At 46.4% G+C, this 25684-nt stretch overlaps 1 protein-coding gene across 15 annotated transcripts in view; it reads right to left on the bottom strand.

The window, feature by feature from the left end:
* Positions 1–25684, bottom strand: part of TMEM268 (transmembrane protein 268) — an 82748-nt gene that overhangs the window by 47261 nt on the left and 9803 nt on the right. For 4 of the 15 annotated variants that reach the window (XM_086413875.1, XM_086413874.1, XM_086413876.1 and 1 more), the window contains exons 4-11: positions 23868–23975; positions 22995–23144; positions 19425–19535; positions 18487–18570; positions 17426–17506; positions 16362–16547; positions 11830–12048; positions 10714–11721 (exon numbers count right to left, since the gene is read on the bottom strand). In XM_086413875.1, coding sequence (XP_086270001.1) covers positions 11869–12048; positions 16362–16547; positions 17426–17506; positions 18487–18570; positions 19425–19535; positions 22995–23144; positions 23868–23975 — 900 coding nt within the window. In that variant the 3' untranslated portion in view covers positions 10714–11721; positions 11830–11868. Of the gene's footprint in view, positions 1–10713; positions 11722–11829; positions 12049–16361; positions 16548–17425; positions 17507–18486; positions 18571–19424; positions 19536–22994; positions 23145–23867; positions 23976–25684 lie in introns of those variants that run through there. The other 11 variants (XM_086413883.1, XM_086413882.1, XM_086413881.1 and 8 more) reach the window with 5 other exon arrangements.

Raw genomic sequence — 25684 nt, 5'->3', positions numbered from 1 at the left:
CGGGAAGATCCCCTGGAGGAGGGCATGGCAACCCACTCCAGTATTCTTGCCTGGAGAATCCCCATGGACAGAGGGGTCTCAAAGAGTCGGACCTGACTAAAGCCACTGAGCACACACACACGTGGTAAAGACTGGCAGAGCAGAAGCAGTACTTCCCATGGTTAAGTGAATTTTGGGCAGAAGAGGGCATGGATCTGCTGGCGCTACAGGAGATTTGGGAGAGAAGAGGGGCGTGATATCTTGGGGGAGGCTAGTCCAGTATGACCCACTGCTTAAATAACAATGGGCTTCTGGATTGAGGCCCAGAACCAGACACCGCAGTGCCCTTTCCTCTTCCCACCACCCACCAAAGCATGGTGTCAAGGATCTTTTGTTGCTGCTGCCCTGATGAGGGGTCTTCCACCACAGGTAGCTCCCACAGTCAAAATGCCTGCCAACAGCGTCACCCACGGACCTTCGGTAGGTTCCACGCATGGGTGTGGTGGTGCTTTGGTAAAAACACCGAATCATTTCTCTGGACTTCTGACTCCCCACCCAGCTTCTGCTCTGGGTCATTTCAGATTTCTTTCAAGTCTTCTGGGGGTGTGGTAGGGGATTTTTTTTTATTCAAACCTATAACAGCACAGCTAAAAACTACATCAGTTATTAAATAGACACTTACTCCTTGGAAGGAAAGTTATGACCAACCTAGATAGCATATTAAAAAGCAGAGGCATTACTTTGTCAACAAAGGTCCGTCTAGTCAAGGTTATGGTTTTTCCACTGGTCATGTATGGATGTGAGAGTTGGACTATAAAGAAAGCTGAGCGCCAAAGAATTGATGTTTTTGAACTGTGGTATTGGAGAAGACTCTTGAGAGTCCCTTGGACTGCAAGGAGATCCAACCAGTCCATCCTAAAGGAGATCAGTCCTGGGTGTTCATTGGAAGGACTGATGTTGAGGCTGAAACTCCAATACTTTGGCCACCTAATGAGAAGAGCTGACTCATTGCAAAAGATCCTGATGCTGGGAGGGTTTGGGGGCAGGAGGAGAAGGGGATGACAGAGGATGAGATGGTTGGATGGCATCACTGACTCAATGGACATGAATTTGGGTGAACTCCAGGAGTTGGTGACGGACAGGGAAGCCTGATGCTGCGGTTCATGGGGTTGCAAGGGGTTGGACACGACTGAGCGACTGAACTGAACTGAACTGATGACGGACTTAAGTCCTACACACCAGTCAGAGCTCAGTCTCAGCTACTTACTGTGCATGTCTCTGAATCTCTCTCTGAGCTTCAGCGTCTTCTCTGCAAAATGAGGATCATGAGAATATACCACCTGCTTTTCAGGCTGTTAGGAAGATGAAATGAAGCGACGTATATAAATGACTACAGCCCCACTCCGGCACTCAGTAGATGGTAATTGTGTATCCGTCAGAGTCAGGGCCAGACAGGCTGTGCTAAAGTGACAAAGAAATTCTAAGATCTCAATTCCTTAACCCAATTTGAGGTTATCTGTAGCTTGAGCAAGCAGAATATTTTTTTTAAGTCACTAATAATATGCAAATATCCCAAGGAGGATATGACCAAGACCATTTATTCATATGTAATTCAAAGCCTTTACCCGGGATAAATATTTTCCTCCACTCTTCCAGATCTGAATGCAGACCCTCAAAGAAATAATATGTCAACGAGATACCAACATCGTCATCACCATCACTTCAACAATTTTGCGTTGAAGAAGTGTGTTCCTGGGAGACCCTGATTTGTATAGATGGCAGCCCCTTGCATGCGTGTGAGGCTGCACGGTCACTAGAGTGTCTCCAGGAGGAAGAGGGTGGTGAACAGGGACCATGAAGACTGATTCAGAAACTCTCCAAAAGGAGCAGGTGATGTCTGAGCCATCCCTGTGCCACCAGCAAGAATCGCCTCAGCTCCTGGAAAAACCATTAGGAGCTGCCTCCAATTAAAGTCCTTAGTTGCATCGTAGGCCTGTGTTCTTCCTCTTTTTTTCCCCTCTCCCAGCCCTGTTTCTGAGATCCCCTTCAGTAGGGGACAATTAGAATCTGGCATCCCTGATTACAAAATGAGGTTTGATAAATGTCCATCCACAGAGGAATGGATAAAGAAGATGTGGTACATATATATACAAGGGAACATGACTCAGCCATTAAAAAACGAAATAATGCCATTTGCAACAACATGGATGGACCTGGAGATTGTCATACCGAGTGAAGTCAGACAGAGAAGGAGAAATGTTGCATGACATCCCTTAAATGCGGAATCTAAAGAGAAATTATACAAATGAGCTTACTTACAAAACAGAGACTCACAGTCTTAGAGAACGAACTTGTGGTTGCTGGGGTAGAGGAAGGATGAGGTGAAGGGATAGGGAGTTTGGGAGGGACGTGTACACGTTGCTGTATTTTAAATGGATAACCATGAAGGACCTACTGCATATTATTTAAAAAAAAAAAAAAAACTAAAAGAAAGCAACAAGGAAATGAGGCTTGATTCTAAAGCACTTTCAGTCACTCCTCACCCACCTGACGAAGGGCTTGGGAGAGGCTGGTCAGCGTGAGGGGCAGCTCTAAATAGACGTGGCAATGCCTGTCTGGAGCTGGAGGGCACAATACTGCTCGCCTACGCAGGTCTCGATTTGGTGCTCGGGGCCCTGATGAACAGCGGGGCAGGCAGCAGCCCTATAGAGATGCAGCGCACAGCCCATGCAGATGTAGGAAGCTGTCTGTGCTAAAACACAGAGCATGCCAACATGAGTAACATGCAAGAGCCCCCAGGTGGCTTCAACTTTAGCCAGGGAGCCAGGCACAGAAGCAGTCGCTTCACACAGCAGACCACGATTTGGAAACAATAGCACTGGGAAATCTGGCAACCAACTTGGGGGGATGTGGTGGAAGGTTTCCTGGTGCTTGAGCTTCCTGAGAGTCAAAGGGAAAGAAGAGGCGGGAATGGTATTTCAGAAGAGGGGAACAAAACAGGCAAATCTGGGAAATAGAGACACAAGCTGATAGGAGTACAAGGTGGTGAACTTCGATGTTTGGAAAGATGAAAGTGAAGACCTGAGCCAGGGCGTGGGGGGAGGTGAGGGGAACAGAGCGTTAAGAATCTTAAATCCAGGAAAAGAAAGTTAGACTCTGTCTGGAAGGTAATGGGGAGTCAAGAAAGGTAATGTTTCGGCAATAGTTACATAGCCATATTTCTAGTTTTTGCAGTGTGAACATGGTGAGTTGTTAAGGCAACATTTACTCCTTGTGTCTGCCCCCAGCACAGAAGAATCAGGGAAGAGGATGTCTTACATCAGGATATCATAGATTACAATTCATACCTACAACAGAAAGGTCATCATGGCTGCAATTTGAAGGATGTGCTATTTGTAAAGGAGTGTGAGCAATCCTGGTAATGTATAAATCCGGTATATTGCTTACTTTTCTAAGTACTTTATAAGTATAAATTCACTTAGCGTAACAATCCAACAAGGACAGTACTGTTACTGCTCTGTTTTTACAAGTCAGGAAACTGAGATACAGTGCCTAAGTCTCTGCAATCTACACTAATAGTATCAGGGCTGAGATTTGAACCCAGGACTCCTGGTTCCAGATTCAGTACTCTTAACCAACCGGTTATGCTGCCCTTCACAATGATGGTAGAATGGCAGTCAGTGATTGCTTGTGGCTCCCAGCGGACTGTTTGTTGCCTGCTCTTCAAACCTGGTGCTGGGCCCTTTGAACTCTTTCCCCTCGGCAGCTAGTGCAATGCCATGCTTTGTTATTATGGGGTGGTCCAGATAGTGGTAGACACAGGGTTCTCCTTCTGCTCTGGGGAGCTCCTCTTAAGAAGGCTCCTGTAGCAGCTCCTTGGGTATCTGGCTCTGGCAGTTCACATGGCTTCTCCCGCACCCAGATCCAGAAGCATGTGGTGGTGGTCAGTAACACTTAGCAGCCAGCAGCTTCTCCCATGCCTTCCCCCAGCAAATGGAGCAGTGCCCCCATCTCTCCGTGACAGCTAGAGATATCTAGCTATCTATCTAGCACCCTAGAGGGCATATTTCTAGAACATTCTGTCAACATGGCATCTCAGAGACTTCTCTGCATCCAGGGGGCCACAGCCATATCATTTCCAAGGTCCATACTTCAGCTGGGGATGGAGCGGGGGTGGGAGGGGGTCTCTTCCTAGGGGGCTCTATCTCAGCCCTTTGGTGGTGGCTATGCCTTAGATCTTTTGTTTCTATATTCTTTATAGGAGATTACTTCTTATTAACTAATCCATTATTTCGACCCCCCATTAAAGTTAGTAATTCTCTATATTAAATGCCTTATATTCAAATGACTGTGTGCTTTCTGTCTTCTGATTGGCCCCTGACGGATACATCCAAAAAAAGGCGGCCTAAGCAATCAGGACAGTGACATAGGTATGCACTAGGTCAGCAGCTCTAGGATGGAGAAGAGAGTCCCAAGTTACAATATATATCTCAGGTAAAGCCACACTGTAACTCAGAACCGTATAGGGAAGAAGATTCTGTACAATGAGGTTCTTGATTTCTTTTGCAAAGCACAGAACTGAGAAAAGGGCGGCAGTGAGGCCAAGTTGACCGCACACAGGCAATCATGTCATCTTGGGCTATCTCAAGCTAGAGGAGCCTATAGGACATCTAGGTGGCCACATCCAGAAGAGCTTTAGAAATGTGTAGCAGGAAAAGGTAAAAGAACAATGGCTGGAAGGGAACCTCTAGAAAGCCCTAGGTTCCTCATGTCTTGGAACTGTTTCCTGCAACAGATACAGCACGTGATCTGCACATAAAAGATGCTCCGTAAATGTCATCTCCTGCATTGAGAAGCCACTTCGCAGAACCTGTCAAATGGCTCTTGGCCTCAGGATGATATCTTTCTTTAGAGGATTTTCAAATAATAAAAATAATAAGGAAGCCACAGTTGGGCCTCACCTCTGAATATGGCACACTAGCTGGTATCAGACTAACCCTCCTGATGAGAGTAGCTTAAAAGCCTGTGGTTTCTTTTTCCTTAAATCTGTCTGAATGTATCAGAGAGCTACCAAGGCAGTGAGGACTTGAGGAGCCAAGATTCTGGAAAGAAATGAAGTCCAGAGAGATGAAACGGACATCAAGGTCTTCTCACCTACTCCAGGCACTTGCCAATTCCTAAAAAGAGTCTGCTTCCAGCAGAATCACAGCTTAGAGGCTGGGGGCTCACCCCGGAGGAAAAGATTGGCTGTTAAAAGCTTTTATAAAATAGGTTTCTAGTTAAAGTTCCCAAAGAGCGAGGACCTGAAAATCAATGCTAACCAGAAACAGACTAAATCTCACTAGGACTAAAACCCAGAGTCAAACTATTTCAGTTTTACCTTTCTCAGAAGCAAAAACAAATCCTTTCTGAAGGAATATCCAGAGTCTTGTACATTTCTTCAATCCTTCATTTTTTTAAAGAGTCTAGCATTCAATCAAAAATTACCAGGCATACTAGAAGATCAGATCAACTGACCAAAAACAAAAGGAACATATTTACAGAAGAACCAGATATTGGAATTAGCCCATGTGTACTGAAGAAAAAAAATTTTTAATATTGAAGAAAATAGATGATAGGATGGAAAATTATATCTGAGCACTGTAAACTATTTTAAAAATCAATTAAAAACTATAGGACTGAATATTACAATAGCTGAAATTAAGAACTCAACTGAAAGGACTTCCCTGGTGGTCCAGTGGTTAAGACTCTTCACTTCCTGTGCAGGGGGCTGCAGGTTCGATCCCAGGTCTGGGAACTAAGATCCCCACATGCTGCATGATGTGGCCAAGAAAACAACAACAAAATCAAACAAACGAAAAACAAAAGAGAGTAAAAGTAATGGAGTGAAGATAAGTCAGTATAAAAAAAAAAAAAACTCATACTAAATCTTGAAGAACCAAAAGAACAGAAAACACAAGAGTCTTAGAGATACAGTGATAAGACTTTAACACACATATCCTTAGAGTCCCAGAAGGAGACAAGAAAAAAAAAGGTAGAAGCTATGATGAAAAATACTATGTCCCAGATTTCAAGATGTGCTCTGAACCCCAAACAGGATAAATATAAAGAAATCTATACCTAGGCAGATCAAAATACAATTGCTGAAATGCAAAGTGGAGAGAAAAGTTTAAGAACAGCACAGAACTGACAAGTAGTGAAAACCAATGACATCTTCCAAAGGTTGGGGGCAGAGGGAGTGCGGTAAGCTGTAGTACTCTGGAATTCTTGACTTCCCAAAAATTTCTTTCAAAAATAAAAACACAATAGAGACCTCTCAGCAAACCAAAACTCATTCTGTCACCAGAAGATCTGTACTGGAAGGAAAATACTAAAGGTACTTTTAAATATAGTTAACACTATGCTGTAGAAATTCCAAAGGCAGTTTCTGGAGAAGGTGAATGAATCGAGACTAATGTATGCAAATGCAGGAGGGACAAAGGGTCACAACAAAGTAACACATGAAGAGTAACAAAAAGTAAAGACGTGGATAAACCTAATGAACACCGACGATAACGATGTCTGTTGTGGTTTACCATACAGCAAGAATTGAAACTCATTGTAACCAGAGCATCACAGGCAGAAAAGGTGAGAGAGTTCTAAACTCTTTGGATTGTCCAGAAAGTGGTAGAAGGATTCTCTTGTAACATACTTGATAAGTATGGTGCTGGTGAAGATGGTGCTGTGTTGTGAAGTGGGAGCGGAGGGCTTGGATTGAGTGAGTCAAGAATGTATGTTGTAATTTAGGGTACCACTAAGGGAGAAGAATGCATACCTCACAAGCTAATAATACACAAATCACAAAGCCTTAATGCAAATGAAGGCAAAAGAGTACAGAAAAAAGAACACAGAAAGGGAGAACCAGTGGAAAGTAAATAGTAAGATGGACTATTTAAGCTCAAATCTATTTAACATATCAGGAAACACACTAGACATAGCATAGTAAATATTGTAGTTAAAAAACAAAGACTGAATATTTTTAATCCCATGTTTATAAGAGGGGTATCTTAAATATAGGGATAGAGATAAGTTGAGAGTAAAATTACGAAGAGATATACTACATAATCACTAACCAAAAGAAAGCTAATGTATCAGACAAAGTAGATTTTCAAGGCAAAAATCTAGTAGAGATAAGGAGGGACATTTCATCAAAATAAAAGGGTCAAATCAGGCAGTTTTAATGATTCTAAATGTGTATGCATGGAATAAGAACAAAATTTGTCAGAAGTGAATTAAAATACGTGTTCACACAAAAACCTGTACACAATTGCTCATAGCAGCATTATTCATAATAGGCAAAAAGTAGGTTCACTACCCCAAATGATGAATGGATAGACAAAATGTGGTGTATAAAAGAAATGGGGTCATTAAAAAGGAGTAAAGTACTGATACATGCTACAATGTGGATGAATCTTGAAAATATTATGTTTCGTGAAAAAACAGTCAGACCTAAAAAGCCACAAACTGCATGATTCCCTTTATACGAAATGTCCAGAACTGGAAAATCCATAGAGAGAAAAAGTAGATCAGTCATGGTCAAGTGCTGGGGAGAAGGCATAGGGGGTGACTGAATGGGTAGGGGGCTTTTTTTGGTGGGGAGAGGAAGAGGTGATGAAAATGTTCTAGAATTAATTAGTGGTAATGTTTGTGTAATCTTGTGACTATACAAAATACAACTGAATTTTATTCTTTAAAATGGTGAATTTTGAGTCGACCCAGGGAGCTGCGCGCGGCAAGCAGCTGGCTCTCTTGCTTGAGGCACTAGGGCTCGGGCGGTCGGACAGACGGAGTGAATAGAGAGATGCCCAGCGGCCGCGAGCTCCGCGCAAATCCCAGGAAAAAAATAAATAAATAAATAAAATGGTGAATTTTATGGCATATTAATTACATCTCAATATGTTGAACTCTGCAACTAAAACAAGAAAACTTGGCAAAAGTAAAAGGAGAAAACAGAACATCTACAATCCTAGTTGGAAACTTTCCTCTCCTGATAGAACCAACCAACCAAATTCAGTAAGGATACAGATTTGAATAACGTAAGTAACATCTTACCAAATAGACACAGATAGAAAACAGCATGTAGCAGCTAAAGAAAAGACAGCGTTGGATGACGGAGGCCTTCCTATGGACCACACTATGGACCAGACCTGTGCTTGCCATGCATCACCTCAACTCATCTCCCTGTCATCACACACGCCCTTAACAGATGCGAAGCAACAGAGGGTGAGCATCCAAAATCTCCAACCAGCTTGTTCTTAAAACCCCGCCAGGCTTCTTCCAGTACTGAATTTCAGAGAGATCAGACTGGAATCTTTATTCATATAAGTACACCTCACGGTGCTGGGGTAACTGAGCTCTGATGCAGAATGAATAAACATGAACTGTTAATGAACCATGTCATCCACAGAAACATACCTGGGGCACCTACAGCACACAAGACATAGTGAGAGAAAAAATAATAATGACAGCCACAATTTATTGAGGTTTTACTCAAGTTTGCAACTCACAGTTGTAAGCACTTTACAGTATTTTTCCTATCATTTAATCTTCACAATCAGTTGCCAGGTAGGCACACTTATCCCCACTCCACCTTTGAGGACTGAGACCCAAGGATGGGAGGCACCTCCCCTAAAGTGGCAGACCTTGGATTTGAATACATGCAGCTCTGGAATCCAAGCCCTCCGCTCCCACTTCACAACACAGCACCATCTTCACCAGCACCATACTTATCATTAACACAGAACCTTGAAACAGCCCACACGTTCTTTTATGGAATCTCATCTCCACAGCAACCTTGTAAGGTCTAGGCAAGACAGAGATCACAGAACTTTCTAAAAGAAGAAATGAGGCTTGAACGCAAAGAGACGTATCTTGTGGGCATACCTGAATGGCCCATCTGCCCGGTGAGACCACCAGAAACTCTACAGAGAGGGAAAGGCAGGAAAGAACACATCAAGGGCCCTTTAAGGAGAAACTGCTGTTTTCTCAAAACACACATATTTTTATTCTCTATTATTATACTTACCAGGGCTTTGTGGTTGGATGATAAACGTGGGCTTCTACTGGTCACATTCACAGCCCACACTTCCTCTGTGGCAGGTAGAAGAAGGCAGTGATCACTTTTATGAGTAAATCTCATTAAGCAAAGCAGGCCACAGCATTGGCCGAAGAGAAATGCTTAAAACAGCCATTTCTAAGAGCTGGTCTATGCTCATGCTTTCTCTTCTCTGGCCCAGAGAAAATGGTCAGATTCATCTCTTACATGGTAAGTCAGCCACATAATTACAGTTCATGTTCACTAGAGTCATTTATAGAGTGAACTGACATTCAGAGAGGTTAACCTAGCCAAGGTCACACTGCTAAGAAGAAGCAGATCTAGGATGAGAATCCAGGTCTCCTGCAAGCCTATCCAAATGATGATCAAGTCTGGGCACCTTATCTGTGTGAAGCTATAGAACCTTTCTACATGTAGACAAAGGCATAACAGACAGAAAGGCCAAGGGCAAGAATGGAACAGAAAATGCTGGAACTTTCCAGATATTTGACTTTGAAAGGGCCAATTAAAAAAAAAAGGAAAATCCAAGCTACCCATTATAAAGATGCATAAACTGAGGACCAGCCAAAAATTACATAGCTAAAAGTGTTAGTTCAAGACCAGAACCCCAGTCTGTGCCAACTATACTCATCATTCAACTGAGTACAGAGAGTGTTTTGCAAAAGCTACTATTGAGGTGACAGCACTCGATCTACAGGAATTTCTTTTCCTTAGCAGGTCTAGGTCATACACAAAAAGTATAAGTCTTTGTCCTTGAGGGGTTTATGGGCTAGCTAGAAAAACAGGCCTGTGCACAGGAAATCAGAATTAATAACAAAACGGCAGTAAAGGCAGCTGCTGCTGCTAAGTCGCTTCAGTCGTGTCCGACTCTGTGCAACCCCAGAGATGGCAGCCCACCAGGCTCCCCCGTCCCTGGGATTCTCCAGGCAATAACACTGGAGTGGGTTGCCATTTCCTTCTCCAATGCATGAAAGTGAAAAGTGAAAGTGAAGTTGCTCAGTCATATCCAACTCTTAGCGATCCCATGGACTGCGGCCCACCAAGCTCCTCCATCCATAGGATTTTCCAGGCAAGAGTACTGGAGTGGGGTGCCATTGCCTTCTCCAGTAAAGGCACCAGCTACATCAAAAACTCAAAGGAGGAAATTCCCGGGGGGCCCAGTGGTTGAATCCCGAACTTTCACTGTAGAGGCCCAGGTTTAGTCCCTGGGCACGGAACCATCCAGCATGCCATGTGTCACAGCCCAAAGGCAAAATAATAATAGTAATTTTTTAAAAAGAGAGAATTTAAGGGAGGCAGAGTCAGGAATTCCCTGGATGCCCAGTGGTTAGGACCCAGTGCTTCCACCGCCAAGGGCCTGGTTTCAAGCCCTGGTAAGGGAACTCAGATATGCAAGTCCTATGGTGTGGCCAAAGAAAAACAAGGTGAGATGATTTGGATTAATAGATTAAAGAGGTAATTTTAAAAAACAAAAAAATAGAAGTAGCAGCGATGTTGGAAGGCTTCCTGAGGAGGGGTAAGGACAGCTAGGCTTTAAAACATGCAAGGAGGAGGGGCAATATGGAGGAGGAGACTAAGAGGAACAGACTCCCATGTATAAAATAAATAAGCTACAAAGATATACTATACAACACAGGGAATACAGCCAATATTTTATAGTAACTATAAATGGAGCATAACCCTTAAAAATGAGGAATCACGACATTGTACACCTGAAACGTACATAGTATATCTTACATCAACTATACCTCAATTTTAAAACATCTTTTTTTAAAAAAAAAAAGCATGCATAGGAATCCAACAGATGCAAAAGAATAGCTATGTCAGTTCAGGAAACATTTTCAACCTATGAAGGATTTTTATGGGCGATGAGGCCAAAATTGCAGATAATGGCAAAGTCTTCGGCACTGGGGAGCCTTTAAATGCCAGGCTGGGGTCTTTAGATTCGGGCCCAGGGAACAATGGGTCTTCATATTTTTTCAGAAGCAGAGCACCTGGAAGCCTCTGAGCTCTTCATGGAATTCCACGAGGGAGAGATCTCGCTTCACTGCAGGACAGCGTTAGTGTGAGGGAACAGGACTGCTGTTCTCTCTGCAGTGAGACCACACCCACAGGCATGTGTGCCTTGGAACAAAGCAAGTCCTCTAATCAGACAGGATCAGTCTCTTCCAAATCTCATTAGTTACATACTGTTCGTTCCTTCCTTCTGTCTCCTGAAGGCCTGCGTGCTAGCAGACAAGCCCAAGTGACATCGTTTTTCAGAAAATGTAGGGCAAGAACAACTTAAAAGTGGAGAACATTCTGAGAATTTACTTCTTTGCTTCAGACTGGGAAGGGGGCATCTTATAATTTAAGGGGCTCGAGGCAACGCCACACAGAGCAGAGTCCTTCCGGAGTCTCCATCTGACGCGAAGCAGGTGAGGACCGGAGCATCACCTGAGAGCCAGCTTTGGGCCCACTTTCAGCCCCGTCTGGTCATCTTCACATTTTCGGGGCTCACCAGACAATGAAAGGGATGGGCGAGGGGCCCCTTCCACTCATGCCAACAGTTCTAAGCAGCACAGAAAGTAGCTCAGAGTGGGACCATCCGCTTCTGCAAAGGCCAGGGGTCAGCGTGGACTGTCGACAAGCCATTTTGGTGCAGGGTCCTGGAGTGAACACCGGATCCCCAGTGCTGACATGAATGACAGCCTCAGGGCACCCCAGAGCCTCGCCATCAGCCACCCCGGGGCTCCAAGGCCTCCCTGACCTCTCACCTTCAGTCCTGGAGGAAGAGGAGTACCTTCGTTCCAAGGTCACCTGGTCAGGAATGGGCAGCACCCGGTGCCCAGGATGTAGGCCTCTATGAGCTGGCAGGGGCAAGGAATCCTTGGAGAGTCCATGTGTCGTGTCCCCAGTGCCTGGGGAAGCTGAGAGGTCACGAGGAGGCGGGTGTAGTAGCCACCAAACACCGCCAGCAGCTGCTGGGCCATTTCCTGGAAGAGGCAGGGAAGCAGAGTGAGGCCCACAGAGAAGTATCTAAAGAGTGAAGAGAAAGCCAAGTGGTCCTCGGCTTTGACATTGGTCCCGCAGTGACACTCACTAAGAAGAACCCGGCCAGGCCCTCAGCCGGGGTTCTTGCAAGATGCCTGAACGGGCCCGGAACTCTAGCTCTCAAGCTCTGTGGGGCTACTGCAGTCTCAATTTCCTCATCTCCAAGGTGGGTAACCTAACTGCTAGTAGGTGATAATATGCACAAAAAAGCTTCCCTAACGGCTCAGACGGTAAAGCATCTGCCTGCAATGTGGGAGACCTGGGTTTGATCCCTGGGTCAGGAAGATCCCCTGGAGAAGGAAATGGCAACCCACTCCAGTACTCTGGCCTAGAAAATCCCATGGACGGAGGAGCCTGGCAGGCTATATAGTCCATGCGGTTGCAAAGAGTCGGACACGACTGAGCAGCTTCACTTTCACTTTCATGCACAAAAAAGCTAGGGAGCACTACAGAAATTACCATTAGCTTATAACAGCCAATTGCACACACACACAGAGACACCCTGTCTCTTTCTCTCTCTTCTTCCAGTTGCAAGTGATTTTGTAAAGTACAGAGGTCCAGGTAATGCACCTGAAGAGAAGCGCCAGTAAACGGAGGCAGGGTTCGGAGAATACCCCTATGATGGCAGATTCTTCAATTTACACAGGGTAGTACCTGCTGTATTACTTCAGGCTAGTATTCCTATATTAAAAGTGCTCATCGAGGCTACCAGATCACGCTTCTCTCCTCTATGCTGTGTGAGCCCCCTAGAGAAAATAAAGGATGCTCTGATCCAGGGAAAGCGGGGTTTAGGGCCTGACTCAGTTGGATACTTAGGGGCAAAAAAAAGCTGAGCCTAAGAGCGCGAGGGGACCGTCCCCGTCCCACTGAGAACCTGCCTTCACTTCCTGTCCTCATGCACGTGAGAGGAGCAGGTTTCTCTCCAATAAACTACAATGCATCATTTCACCCTGTTCACACATTTGTTTTTGTTTGCTTGTTGGCTGGCTGAGGCCAAAGACCTCTTCAATCAGAGGTGTGTGTACAAAGGATCTGACACAAGACAAACACAGTATGATTCCACTTAAAAGAGACACATACAGCAATAAATTCAGGAAGCCCAGGTGGCTCAGCGGTAAAGAATCCACCTGCTGATGCAGGAGACCCAGGTTCAGTCCCTGAGTCAGGAAGATCCCTTGGAGAAGGAAATAACAATCCACTCCAGTATTCTTGACTAGAAAATTCCATAGACAGAGGAGCCTGGTGGGCTACAGTCCATGGGGTCGCAGAGTCAGATAAGACTGAGTGACCAAGCACGTGTGTGTGTGTGTGTGTGTGTGTGTGTGTGTGTGTGTGTTAGTCACTCAGTCACATCCGACCCTATGGACTGTAGCCCATCAGGCTCCACTGTCCATGGCATTCTCCAGGCAAGAATACTGGAGTGGGTTGCCATGTCCTTCTCCAGGGGATCTTCCCGACCCAGGTATTAAAGCCAGGTCTCCTGCGTTGCAGACAGATTTTTTACCACTGAGCATGCACACAGAGCAATAAATTCATAGAGACAGAAAATAGTATGGTGGTTCCCAGGAGCTGGGGAAGGTAAGAGAGTTTGTATTTTAATGGGTATGTGGTTTCAATAATGAAGATAAAAAGGGTTTGGAGGAGGATGTAGTGATGGTTGCACAACAATGTGAATGGACTTAAATGCCCTTGAATCATACACTTACAAAGAATTACGGTGGGAAATTTAATATTGGGTATATTTTATTGCAGTGGAAAAAAAATTTAAGTAAAAAAAAAAAAAAGAATTGGAAAAATTGTGTTTACTGCATGCTCTTATTAACACATTTGGTCTCCAAAGTTCCATCCACCTGTCTGGCAGCTGGGATTCCAGGGAAGATGCTCTAGCTCCTTAACGTGCAGCACAGCTTAGGTGGTAGCACCCAATAGAACTTTGGAGCAGGAGGAAATGGAATTCAACAGAGATGCATATAAGATTTCAGTATCTAACTGCAATTTAAGGAGATAGATTGATGACAGACTGGCTGATAAACAGATTTTAAAATGACCCAAATACTTATCAACATGTTCATGTTTAGGTAGGCTTACCACCTATGGACCCACAACTACACATCCCATGGAACTACACACAAAAAATACCAAGATACTTTTTAAATGGGGGGGTACCTAATAAGTATTTTTTATTTAAAATGTTATATTTATTTTCCTCTTTCAGAGATCTTTCACCTGCAGCCAGTCTGAAGGTTATGCAGTAAGGTGTGGGTTACACCCAGGCTGTTTATGTCGGTACAGTTAGGGATCAAAAAAAGTGGGAATATCAGCTCAGCCACCCTGGGACAGACTGGGAACAAGTCACTTCACTTTGCTGAGCCATTTCCTCAGCAGCAAAAGACAGAAAATCGAAACATCTTTCTGATTGTGCTACAGTAAGGATTTATTAAAGGAACTTATGGAAAGAAAGCCCAGTGTGCAGTACTCAATAAATGCCATCAATATCACTATCATTATTCAAAAAGCAGAAACTAGCTCTGTTGGATCAGTGTTTCCTTAGAGTTATCCTTTGTGCTAGAAAAATGCTGAAAACATCAAATAGCCTACCACTTACTAATTCAGATTGAGCTTTGCACCCATTTACTTCAAAATTGATTAACATAAGCAAAGAAACTCAACAAGAAAATTTGCCTCCTGAAAATCATAGGCTGGTTTCTGCCCTGGATTCTGCCATATTCTCCCTTGTTATGTGACCTTGAGTAAGTCAGCTGACCCCCTGGAAGTTTATTTCACCCAACAAGAAAAAAGGGAAAATAACCCATATTTTAGAGGAAATGCTAAAGAATTTTATGCATGACAAAAATCTATAAAAATGTAAGAGGTCATTATAACTATTTATCTGCCTTTCACACATACTGGGTTCCTCCTGAAATAAGACAGTCTGGCCCAGGCTGAGACTTGGGCATCGATTGTACTTTCCCTCACTACGTTGTAAGAGCAGCTACTTTAAAAACATGTGCACACGCACTGAGACTTGATATTCATGACAGGAAATTGTATTACTATTGGTTTGAGTGAATTTGAAAAAAATCATTTAAAAGACCCATCATAGTTAATAGGCTATTTCACATAAACCCAGACATGAATGCACAAGAAAGAATGTGACCTTATATTTTCAGCTCTTTGAAGAGATTAATATATTTATCATTTTCTCTCATAATGGTCCTATTTGCAGGCTCCCCACTCCCCATCCATGCAAAAGGGAAAGTCTGGACTGGACTAGACTTTTCATCTCCAAATCTAGTGGCAAAAAACCAAAGGCAAGTGTTCTCCTGTATCACACCCTGCCGGAGATCACCCCTCGCGGCTTGTCATCCAAACCGTCTGTCCTCATGGTGAGAAGGGGGTTCCACAAGCTGCAAACCATATTACCAGACTTCTGGTCTACCAGCTCTTAGCCATCCCAAACAAACAGCTTAGCTAGCAGGACCCAACAGAACTTTGGAGCAGGAGGAAATGGGAATTCAACAGAGATGCACATAAGATTTCAATATCCAACTGCAATTTAAGGAGATAGATACATTGATGATAGATCGGTTGATAAACAGATTTTAAAATGACCCAAATATTTATCAACATGCTCATGTTGAGACAGGCTTACCATCCATCAACACACAACTACACATCCCATGGAACTATACAAAAAATACCAAGATATTTTTTAAATGGGGGGGTACCCAGTAAGTATTTTATATTTAAAAATTTATATTTATATTCCTCTAAGCTATCTTTGGAGAAGGCAATGGCACCCCACTCCAGTACTCTTGCCTGGAAAATCCCATGGATGGAGGAGCCTGTAGGCTGCAGTCCATGGGGTCACTAAGAGTTGGACCCGACTGAGGAACTTCACTTTGACTTTTCCCTTTCATGCACTGGAGAAGGAAATGGCAACCCACTCCAGTGTTCTTGCCTAGAGAATCCCAGGGATGGGGGAGCCTGGTGTGCTGCTGTCTATGGGGTCGCACAGAGTCGGACACGACTGAAGCGACTTAGCAGCAACAGTAGCAGCAAGCTATCTTTTAAACTGCTGCAGTGAGGAAAAAAAATATTAAAAAAAACTAGTAGGCTGGAAGAGGTGTATTGTCCCAACCAACTCAGTAAAGGCACGTCCCAGGAATCTACAGTAGAACTTGAGAGCCATGCACGGACTCTATGCAAACACCCGGTGAAGGAGGGCGGCCCTACCGGCCCGGGTGCCTGTTACCTCCGGCTCAGCCTCAGGAACAAGCTGGCGAAGTTCAGTCTGCATGAGCGGCTTCTCCGTGGAACCCGGACGGTCGGGCAGGAGAGGAGTTTCCTCCAGCAGGTTCTCTGGCCCCTCGTTCGCTGTGGGGCTTACCCCAGTCTCCATGACAACACACAGCTGGCTCAATCTGCTTCTCAGCAAGGACTACAAAGGAAACAGAGAGGGGCTCAGTGGTGTCCTCAGTTGGGTGGATGTAGGAGGCCAGGTGGCTAGCCAAGCATCAGACCCACAGAGGATGGGTGGACTGTCTACAGATTCAGATGCTGACCTCAGGAGACCCTGGAGCTGAGCCACATTGGAGAGATCAGATAATTCCTGCAAAAATACAGTCAGAAGCACTTTTCCGTCCATGCTCTCATCTGTTCCTCAGCGTAGCCTGGGACATGGGAATCTTTACCCATATTTGCAGATGAGCAATTGAACTCAAAGGCCTTCTCCTAAGCCACACAGGGACTAACTTAGCTGGATCGGGGCTAAGCCACAATCCTGACTTCAAGACCAACTATAGCACTTTCGGGACCGAGGAAATGGGTCCCATGAAAGAAGCACAGGGCTCGAGGATGGGAGGGCTGGGCTCCGAATCCAGCATTTCCAGCTGGCTCTGGGCCTTCTCAGAGCCTCAGTTTCTGCTTCTGTGTAGGTGAAGCAAAATCTCCCTGTTCTTCCCCAAAACACTGAAGATTCTAAACAAGGGAAAGTCACTTAAATATATGGTATTTTCCTCTGCCAGAATCTTTATCATTGTTGTTGTGATAAATGAAATCTATTATTATTTATTACTATTATTATAATTAAAATAAACATTCACTATAAGAAATGTGGCAAATGCAACTAGTTATACAGGAAGAGAAAAACAGCCATAATATCCTGGGCAAAAACAGCCATGATTCCACAGAGGTATTCTTCCTTCCAAGTAACTTTTTCCTTAGACATTTTCCCAACACTGAGATAATGCAATCTATACAATTTAGCCTCCTGGTTTATTTTCTTCTTTTGTTTTTCACTTAAGGTATCTTACTTACTTCTTGGCTCATCTTCATCTCTCGAATGTGATCAGACAAAAACTGCGCACAGGTCTCCAGGTCAAAATAGACAAACCAGAGCTGGGGAGAGAAGCAGTCATGACCACAGAGGACAAAGCCCTCCGGACCTCGAACTCTCCATCCCCAAGACGGGCCTCACCACCTGCCTCCTCCCCGCAGGCCCGCCCTTCTGGGGATGACCAGATTCACCCTGGTCTCAGATGGGAGCCATTCTGCTGTCTCTGAGTTCCCCTACATAGCCGATCCCCTTTGGATGACTGGCAGACAAATGGCTTTGTGTGCAAAATTCAGAAACTGTCAAACCCTGTCCCAAATGGCTGAAGTCCCATCTCTCTCAAGTCACTGAACATCCCAGATAAACTCTGGACCATCCTGGACATCACATATCCACCTGGGATGAACGCATGTATGTACCCCCTCTATCCACAGTGGTTGGGATGCCCTTCTGTCTGGAACCTAACAATCAAACGAGTGAAACCCTTCAGAGCTATCACCTCCACTGTTCGTGGCCAGGTCAGAGGTCAACAACCTGGGGGCTCTGGAGGCAGGAGCGGCTAAGAAGTCTGCTGGCCCCTCGCCATCACCTCCCGTTCCACCTCCACCTCCACAGCCCCCAGGAGGCCGGGGTAAACTCAGCCAGGTGGAAATCCTCCATGTTCATACATCACAACCTGAGTTCTGCAAGAAACCACTGGCGCCTGGCCCACGGCCCTGGCCGCAGACCCACTCCTCTGGATCTCGGGCCTCCCTCTTCCCGGTGAGACCCAAGGTCACATCTCTCCCACTACCTCACCCCCAAGGGAATATGTGGATTCCTTTTTTACTTTTTATCATGAACATATATACACAGAAGAAGAGCACAGGAAGGCATTAACTCCCAGTCACCCATCATCTTGGTTCAGTGATTACCTCTTCATGCTGCACTGATTTCACCTCTACCCTCACCCATTACTCACCCTGGACCCCTCTATGCCGCACATCCCCCCAAAAAATCCATTATATCACCCCGTCTCAAGATGCTACTTTGTAACTGGAAGAACCTGGTTTTTTAAAAGATGTGTCCACTCCTTAGTCAATCCAGCCAGCCAGCCATATATCCAACTAACACTTGCCAAGTCGCTCCTCTGTACCAAACGATAAAAGAGGATTTAGAGATAAATGAGGCTGAAAAGACCCCCAGATTCAAGAAGCTTCTGATCTACACTATCACGCTTGACCTACCAGTAGTCTAGTGATCAAGTTCACCCTTGGTGTCAAGCAAGATCCCTTTACATCCTACACCATCTCGGGCGTGCTTCGTAAACTCAGAACCTGCCTATGTCTGTTCTCTGCCATAGCCTCAGTACCTAAAACAGTGCCTGGCACATTGTGGGCTCTTGGTAAATATTTTGGGGATGTACAGGTCATATGCCCAATGGGCTTCCTACCAAAGACCACCTGTACCCCCACCCCGGGCTCCCACTGGGTGAGATGCAGGCGTGACACTGACTGAGGAGATGCACCAATCCCACTGGCCGAGCACAGCCAGGATGGGGAGCCCTGAGCCTCATCCAGCCCGGCTGTGTCCCAGACACACTGCGTGACCTCCTTCTGGTCGCTTCAGATCTCACATTTCCCTGGAGCCAAGGAAACAACCAAGCCAGGGGCACACGGCCTTCAGGGTCTGACCTGCCTCTCCAGGGACCTCATCTGGGCACTGAGGGCTTGAAACAGGGGAGGCCCCATCTCTCTGCTGAATAAATGTTGAAGGCAGAATGTAGCTTGGCTTCCTTCAAACTGTCCCTCCAGCCCCGCCTTGTGGAGGTTCTAGGCTGCTGCTAACCACAAAGAGAGGAGTCTTCAGAAGGGGACACAGGAGCAGGGAGGAAGGAAGGGCTGCTGATGCCGTCTCTGTTAGCAGACCCGGGCAGACACTGCACAGACCTGGGGAGCCCGGCCTCAAAGCTCCCACAGAAGGGGTCGCTCGATGACGCAGTACCTGAATCACACTCTGGCAACCTTCCACCGTGTCTGTAACCCCCAGCAGCACCCGGTGTCTCAGGAGGGCTCCGTTGGCAGCTGTCAGCCTGAGGTCTGTGTTGGTGTTGGCCTAGAAGACAAACGCCAGCCTCACGGCCTGAACTTCATGTTGTCGGGGCACTCCTGGGCCCAGGCAATAACCATGCACTGTCCCAGCCCAAGACACCACGGGACAATCTTGGTCTTTAAGACACAGCCACTGTCTCCCCTATACAACAGACTGTGGGGTTGTTGGGACAATAAATTCAACAGTGTCAGCAAGCCTGGGGTGAAGCCCAGCTCCGCTACTTCTGGGTAGTGTGGTCCTGGTCAGCTGTGTCCCTTCTCTGAGTCTCGCTTTCTCCAGTTCTGAATAAGGATAAAAAGTGTCCCCAGCCCTTAGGAAGGTGGTGAGATTGAATTGAGACTGTGTGTGTGAAGCACTTCACCCAGTGCCCAGGACACAGTCATATGCCACAGGTATCTGCAGGAGGAGGGGCTCCTGCCTCTCCCAAACAGGGGAAACCAAAGCGGTGTGTACAAATGCTGAGGCTCTCAAGGATGTTGTGTGATGCAGGTTGAACACAAACAGTCAGAGTGACGACGGTCAGGGAGGGGGATCTGCAAGGTCCTGAGTAACAAGGGATTTGAGAAGTCCTTGAGCTGAGGCTCAAAGGAAGACGTAAGGAAGGCTGTATGACCACAGACCAGTTACTTAACCTCTCTGAGCTTTGAAGAGTTAATACGTTATATAATACCAGGTAGGATTATGCGCTCCCCTTGTGGCTCAGATGGTAAAGAATCTGCCTGCAACGCGGGAGACCCAGGTTCAATCCCTGGGTTGGGAAGATCCCCTGGAGAAGGGAATTGCAACTCATTCCAGTATCCTTGCCTGGAGAATTCCATGGGCAGAGGAGCCTGGCGGGCTACAGTCCACTGTCTCACAAAGAGTTGGACACAACTGATCAACTAATGCACGCACACAAGTAGGAGTACAAGCACGCTGCGTATATGACATCATTTAGTTCTCCCGGCAATCCTATGAGGAGCTACAATTATCATCCCATTTTACAAATGAGAAAACTAAAGCCCCGAGAGGTTAAGCCGTAAGTCACCCCAGGTTGTAGGGCTAGCAAATGGTAGGGGTATCCTGCCTTCTTGTCAGGTTGTTGGGCATAGATATCAGGCCCCAAATACAGAACACATAATAAGTGCTCATTAAATCATGGCCATATTAGAAAGTAAAGGATCCTGGAGGATCAAAAAGAGCAATGAAAGAAGAGCCATTATGCACCTGGGGCCTCCATGCTGCACCTACGAGGGAAAACAGTTTTGTTCATCTCTCTGCCCTATGCCCAGCACATCCCCTGGCATTGCTGAGCCTTCGTGAATACCAGCTGAATAGGGAAGAAACAGAGGAAGGAGGCAGAAACCCACAGCAGGCCTCCCTGAACTGCCTCCCTGAAGCACTTGCCAGGCACCAGATATTTTTCTTGCTCCTGATAAAGCAGAACACTTAGCATTTTCCCCCTCCCCAAGAGAAGGTTCTTATTGCAAAAGCAGCCAGTTCAATTTATTTTTTTATAGGCCAAACACAAGACCATGAAAGCATTAACGGAGCCCAAGGGCAGCATTATTTTGTCAGCCTCATCTCGAAGCTCAACAAAGATCCTTTCAGAATGATTGAGCCATAAAGTTCCTATTCGTTCCTGTGAGCACAGGCGCTAAATGGAATTCATACCCTAAACTCTGACCACATTTCCTCACATCCCGCCCTCTCCTCCTGAGTCAGGCAAGAGTAGAGTGTTTACTAAAGGTCTCAAAGTCCATCTCTGTGCCAGGTGCTGGGGAGCTTCCTAAAGTAGCTTAGGAGAACAGTGGAGGGGCTTCCCTGGTGATCCAGGTGTTCAGAACCTACCTGCCAACGCAGGGGACACGGGTTTGATCTCTGCTCCAGGAAGATCCCACATGCTGCAAGGCAACTAAACCTAGGCGCCACAGCTACTGAGCCCACACTCCAGAGCCCATGCTCTGCAACAAGAGAAGCCGCCACAATGAGGGCCTACGCGCTGCAACTAGACAGCAGCCCCTGCTCGCTGCAGCTAGAGAAAGCCATGTGCAGCAGTGAAGACCCAGCACAGCCAAAAATAAACAAATAGATTTTTTTTAAAAAAAGAAGAAACAATGACGGTGGAGGTGTGGTAGGCAGAATAATGACCCCCCAAGGCTGCTTAAATCCTACCGCACAGAATCTGTGAATTTATGTTATATAACACAGAGGAATTAAGGTGGCAGATGGAATTAATGATGCTAATGAGTTAGCCTTAAAATAGGAAGACTGGCCCAGATTACCTAGACAGCCCAAAGACCCAGGGATCAAACCTGAGTCTCCTGCATTGCAGGCAAATTCTTTACCATCTGAGCCACCAGGGGAGCCCTAAAGTCATCACAAGGGGCCTTAAAAGTGGAAGAGGGAGGGAGAAGACTCAGAGTCAAGAATGTGAGGACTCAATTCACCACTGCTGGCTCTGAAGATGCAGGAAGGGGCCATGAGCCAAGAAACGCAGGAGGCCTCCAGAGCTAGAAAAGACAAGGAAACAGATTCCCCACTAGAGATTCTAGAGAAGAGATAGCCCTACCCTGTCAAAACTTTTAAACTACAGAACTGTAAAACAAAACATTGTTTTAAGCCACTACATTTATGGTTATCTGTTATAGCCACAGAACACCAATGCACTTGGGTATTGGTCCAGAACATGGCTTGGAATCTGAGCTCCTGGCTTTGAATTCCAGCTCTGCCATTTATTAGCAGCATGACCTTGGACTACTCCTTGGGCCTTTTGGAGTCTCAAGTACCTCACCTGTAAAATGAATATAAAAGACTCTACCCAGAGATTTACTGGGGGGTTCTGAGTTAAGGTATGTAAAGCACTTAATAGATGATCTACCACATATGAAGCGCTCAACAGTAACAAAAGACTGATGCTAAAGAAGCAGAAGACAGTTAGCAAACCATGCATTAAGCCAGAGGTATCAATCTCCTTTGTGAATGAAGGCACAGGAATCAGAGGGTTCAAGCTTTGAACTCCCAACTCTGCCAATCAGACTGGGATTGGCACAAGTTACCTAAACTCCCTGATCACCCACTCTTGGCCTCAGAGGTCACTACTGAGATTAAAGGTGATGCAACTGTCAACTGAGAGCCAGGCTGGAGTCCACCCACGCACACGGCTATCGCAAGCACACAGGCAGGGGAGGCGCATGGCAGGGGAGACCCAGTCGCCTCAAAGGGCCGTCCCTGCCACTCCCAGACTCTCTCAAAACCCAGCCCGCTTCCAAAAAACAACACACAGGGATCAGAGGGAAAAACAGAAAGGACCTGATCACACGTGTGACTGGACTTCTTTGAGTCACTGGACACATGGGCCAGGGCGAAGTTTCCCAGCTGGGGAAATTCTTTGAAGCAGGTGGAAGAAAGGTCTGACTTGGGGTTCTCCTGCTGGTACAGCCTCTCTGGAGGGAGCATGGCTGGGGTCCCCGGAGGGCTCACCTTCCTCTGGTGTCTCTCAAAGATGACCACGAGAGTCAGGGTGAGGCTCGTGGCAGCCAGGGTCACGAGCAGCACGCCTGCCCAGTGGTTCCCCAGGGCGAACATCTGGCTGGTGGAGTAGATGTTGGCCCACACCACCACGTAGAACACCTGTGAGAAGCCAGAGAGAGGGCATGGTCAGGGACACCTGTCCTTGGGTGGAGCAGCTCCACTCCCAGGGCCACCCTCTGGCCACTTCAGACACCCTCTTCGGATTTAGAGAGCTCACAGTGCCAGACAGACCAATGCGGGTGTGGGGGCCTGTGAGAACAAGCCCTTGTTCCTTGTTCATAAGCAGATGGAGAGGCAAGGGGTTAGAACAGGTATTCCAAATTCCTTCTTACTCTGATTTTAAATAAAACAGAAAAGGGCAGGTCTTGGGAGTGAGATGAATCTGAGTCAGAAGCCCACTTTAAATGCTAAGTGGACTTGACATGTTATGGCACCTCTCTGAGCCTCAGTTTCCTTATCCATAAAATGGGGACAATAATACCTCCCTCATGTGGCTGTTATAAAGGTCAATAAAATAACCAAGTCCCAGAGAGCAGAAAGGTCTTCACAAGACCAGATACTAAGACTGGGGTCTCGGGGGTAGGTCTGCAGATTCCCAGTCCCCCATCCTCTGCCCTTAGTAAATCTGCCATCCACCCCTTACATGAGGAGCTGGTAACAACTCTCCCCCATAAACCTCCTCCTACACCAAACCCAGGGCCGTGGGTACTGCTCTCTCCCCGGCAGCCTGGCCACCAGCCCCTAAAGGCGTTACCAGCACCCAGAGGCTGCAGGGCGTGGCACTGAATTCAGCAGTGTCTCAGGGGACCCCGCCCTCCTTACCACAGCGAAGGCCAGCCGCATGGGCCTCGAGTTGTAGATGATGTATCTCCTCACTTGGGGCTCTAAGAGGGCGCTCTCAGCCAGGCTCCTGTACTGGTCAGCTGGGACCTGTTTGGCCACCCAAGGGAAAGAGACCCGTCGGCCACAGAGAACCATGCCCCTTCTTCCCACCAGCAAGCATGCTGTGTCCAGTTCACGTGGCTATCATGTGGAAGTGGGGTGAGTGCATCCTGGGCTGCCCTAGAACGCAGAACAAGGTGCATGGAGCCCTGAACGGCATCACAGGGTCAGAGAAGGACGGGCCCTAATGGGGAGGCGGGACAGCTCAAGACCCAGGGAGACGTCCGGGAGAGGGATCCCCATAACCCCAGGCTCAGCACCTCACAACAGACCCAGGAGAGCCTAATGGTTAAGGGGCAGGCCCTGGAGTTGACCAGCCCTGGGTCCAAACCTTGGCCCTGCCCCTCATGTGCTGCGTGACCCAGAGCAAGGAAACCCACTTCTCTGAGCCTCACTTTCCTCCTCTGGAACATGAGGGTAATAATTGTACACTTTATAGAGGTGGTGTGCATATTAAACAAGATAATACATATAACACTTATATATGTATTATACCGAAGAAGGCAATGGCACCCCACTCCAGTACTCTTGCCTGGAAAATCCATGGACAGAGGAGCCTGGTAGGCTGCAGTCCATGGGGTCGCTAAGAGTTGGGAACGACTGAGTGACTTCACTTTCACTTTTCACTTTCATGCACTGGAGAAGGAAATGGCAACCCACTCCAGTGTTCTTGCCTGGAGAATCTCAGGGACGGGGAAGCCTGGTGGGCTGCCGTCTCTGGGGTCGCACAGAGTCAGACACGACTAAAGCGACTTAGCAGCAGCAGCAGCATGTATTATACAGTGAGTGAAAGTCGCTCAGTCATGTCCGACTCTGCGACCCCATGGATTTAGTTCATGGAATTCTTCAGGCCAGAATACTGCAGTGGGTAGCCTTTCCCTTCTCCAGGGGATCTTCCCAACCCAGGGATCGAACCCAGGTCTCCCACATTGCAGGCGAATTCTTTACCAGCTGAGCCATAAGAGAAGCCCATATATTATACAGTAAATATATGTATTATATATATATATATATACATATTATCTGGACATCCCTGGGAGTTTCTGCTCTCTTACTTGGGGCTTCCCTGGTGGCTCAGATGGTAAAGAATCTGCCTGCAATGCCGAAGACCTGGGTTCGATCTCTGGGTTGGGAAGATCCTCTGGAGGAGGGCATGGCAACCCACCCCAGTATCTTGCCTGGAAAATCCCCATGGACAGAATACCCAGGTAGGTTACAGTCCATGGGGTTGCAAAGAATCAGACACGACTGAGAGACTAAGCACAGCACAGACTACACAGAGCCGCTCTCTTACTTAGACGGATATCTGTATCTAACTATCTGCTTATCCAAGCCCAGGGCCCCCTTCCAAAGTGAACACTTGATATACAAGTATTAGTATCAAACTACATCAACAGCTATTAATGCAGTCCAAGATACTGAAAACTCACATTTTTCTGCCCGAGCAAAACGCCCTAGAGCATAAAGGTCTTACGAGAATGAACTGCTTAAGAACACAGAATTTAATCATTAGAGATGATAGTTAGGAGCATGGTAGAACAATATGCAAACTGTTCACCAGTGAAGAAAACCCCATCTGAAGACAACTGTTTAAGGAAAATGTCCTTTTGTACAAAGGCTGAAAGGAAGCGTGGGAAGGAAAGCCAGCTGTCATGCTGATGTGGGGTGAGTCCTGTCAACTTGGAACGCTTCCCTTT

Source organism: Bos grunniens, chromosome 8 (genome assembly GCF_055505025.1).
Source record: "Bos grunniens cultivar Pamir isolate PY7600 chromosome 8, Bosgru_T2T1.0, whole genome shotgun sequence".
NCBI lineage: Eukaryota > Metazoa > Chordata > Mammalia > Artiodactyla > Bovidae > Bos > Bos grunniens.
Note: the sequence above shows the minus strand (reverse complement) of the source record. Positions and strands in the feature narration are given on the sequence as shown.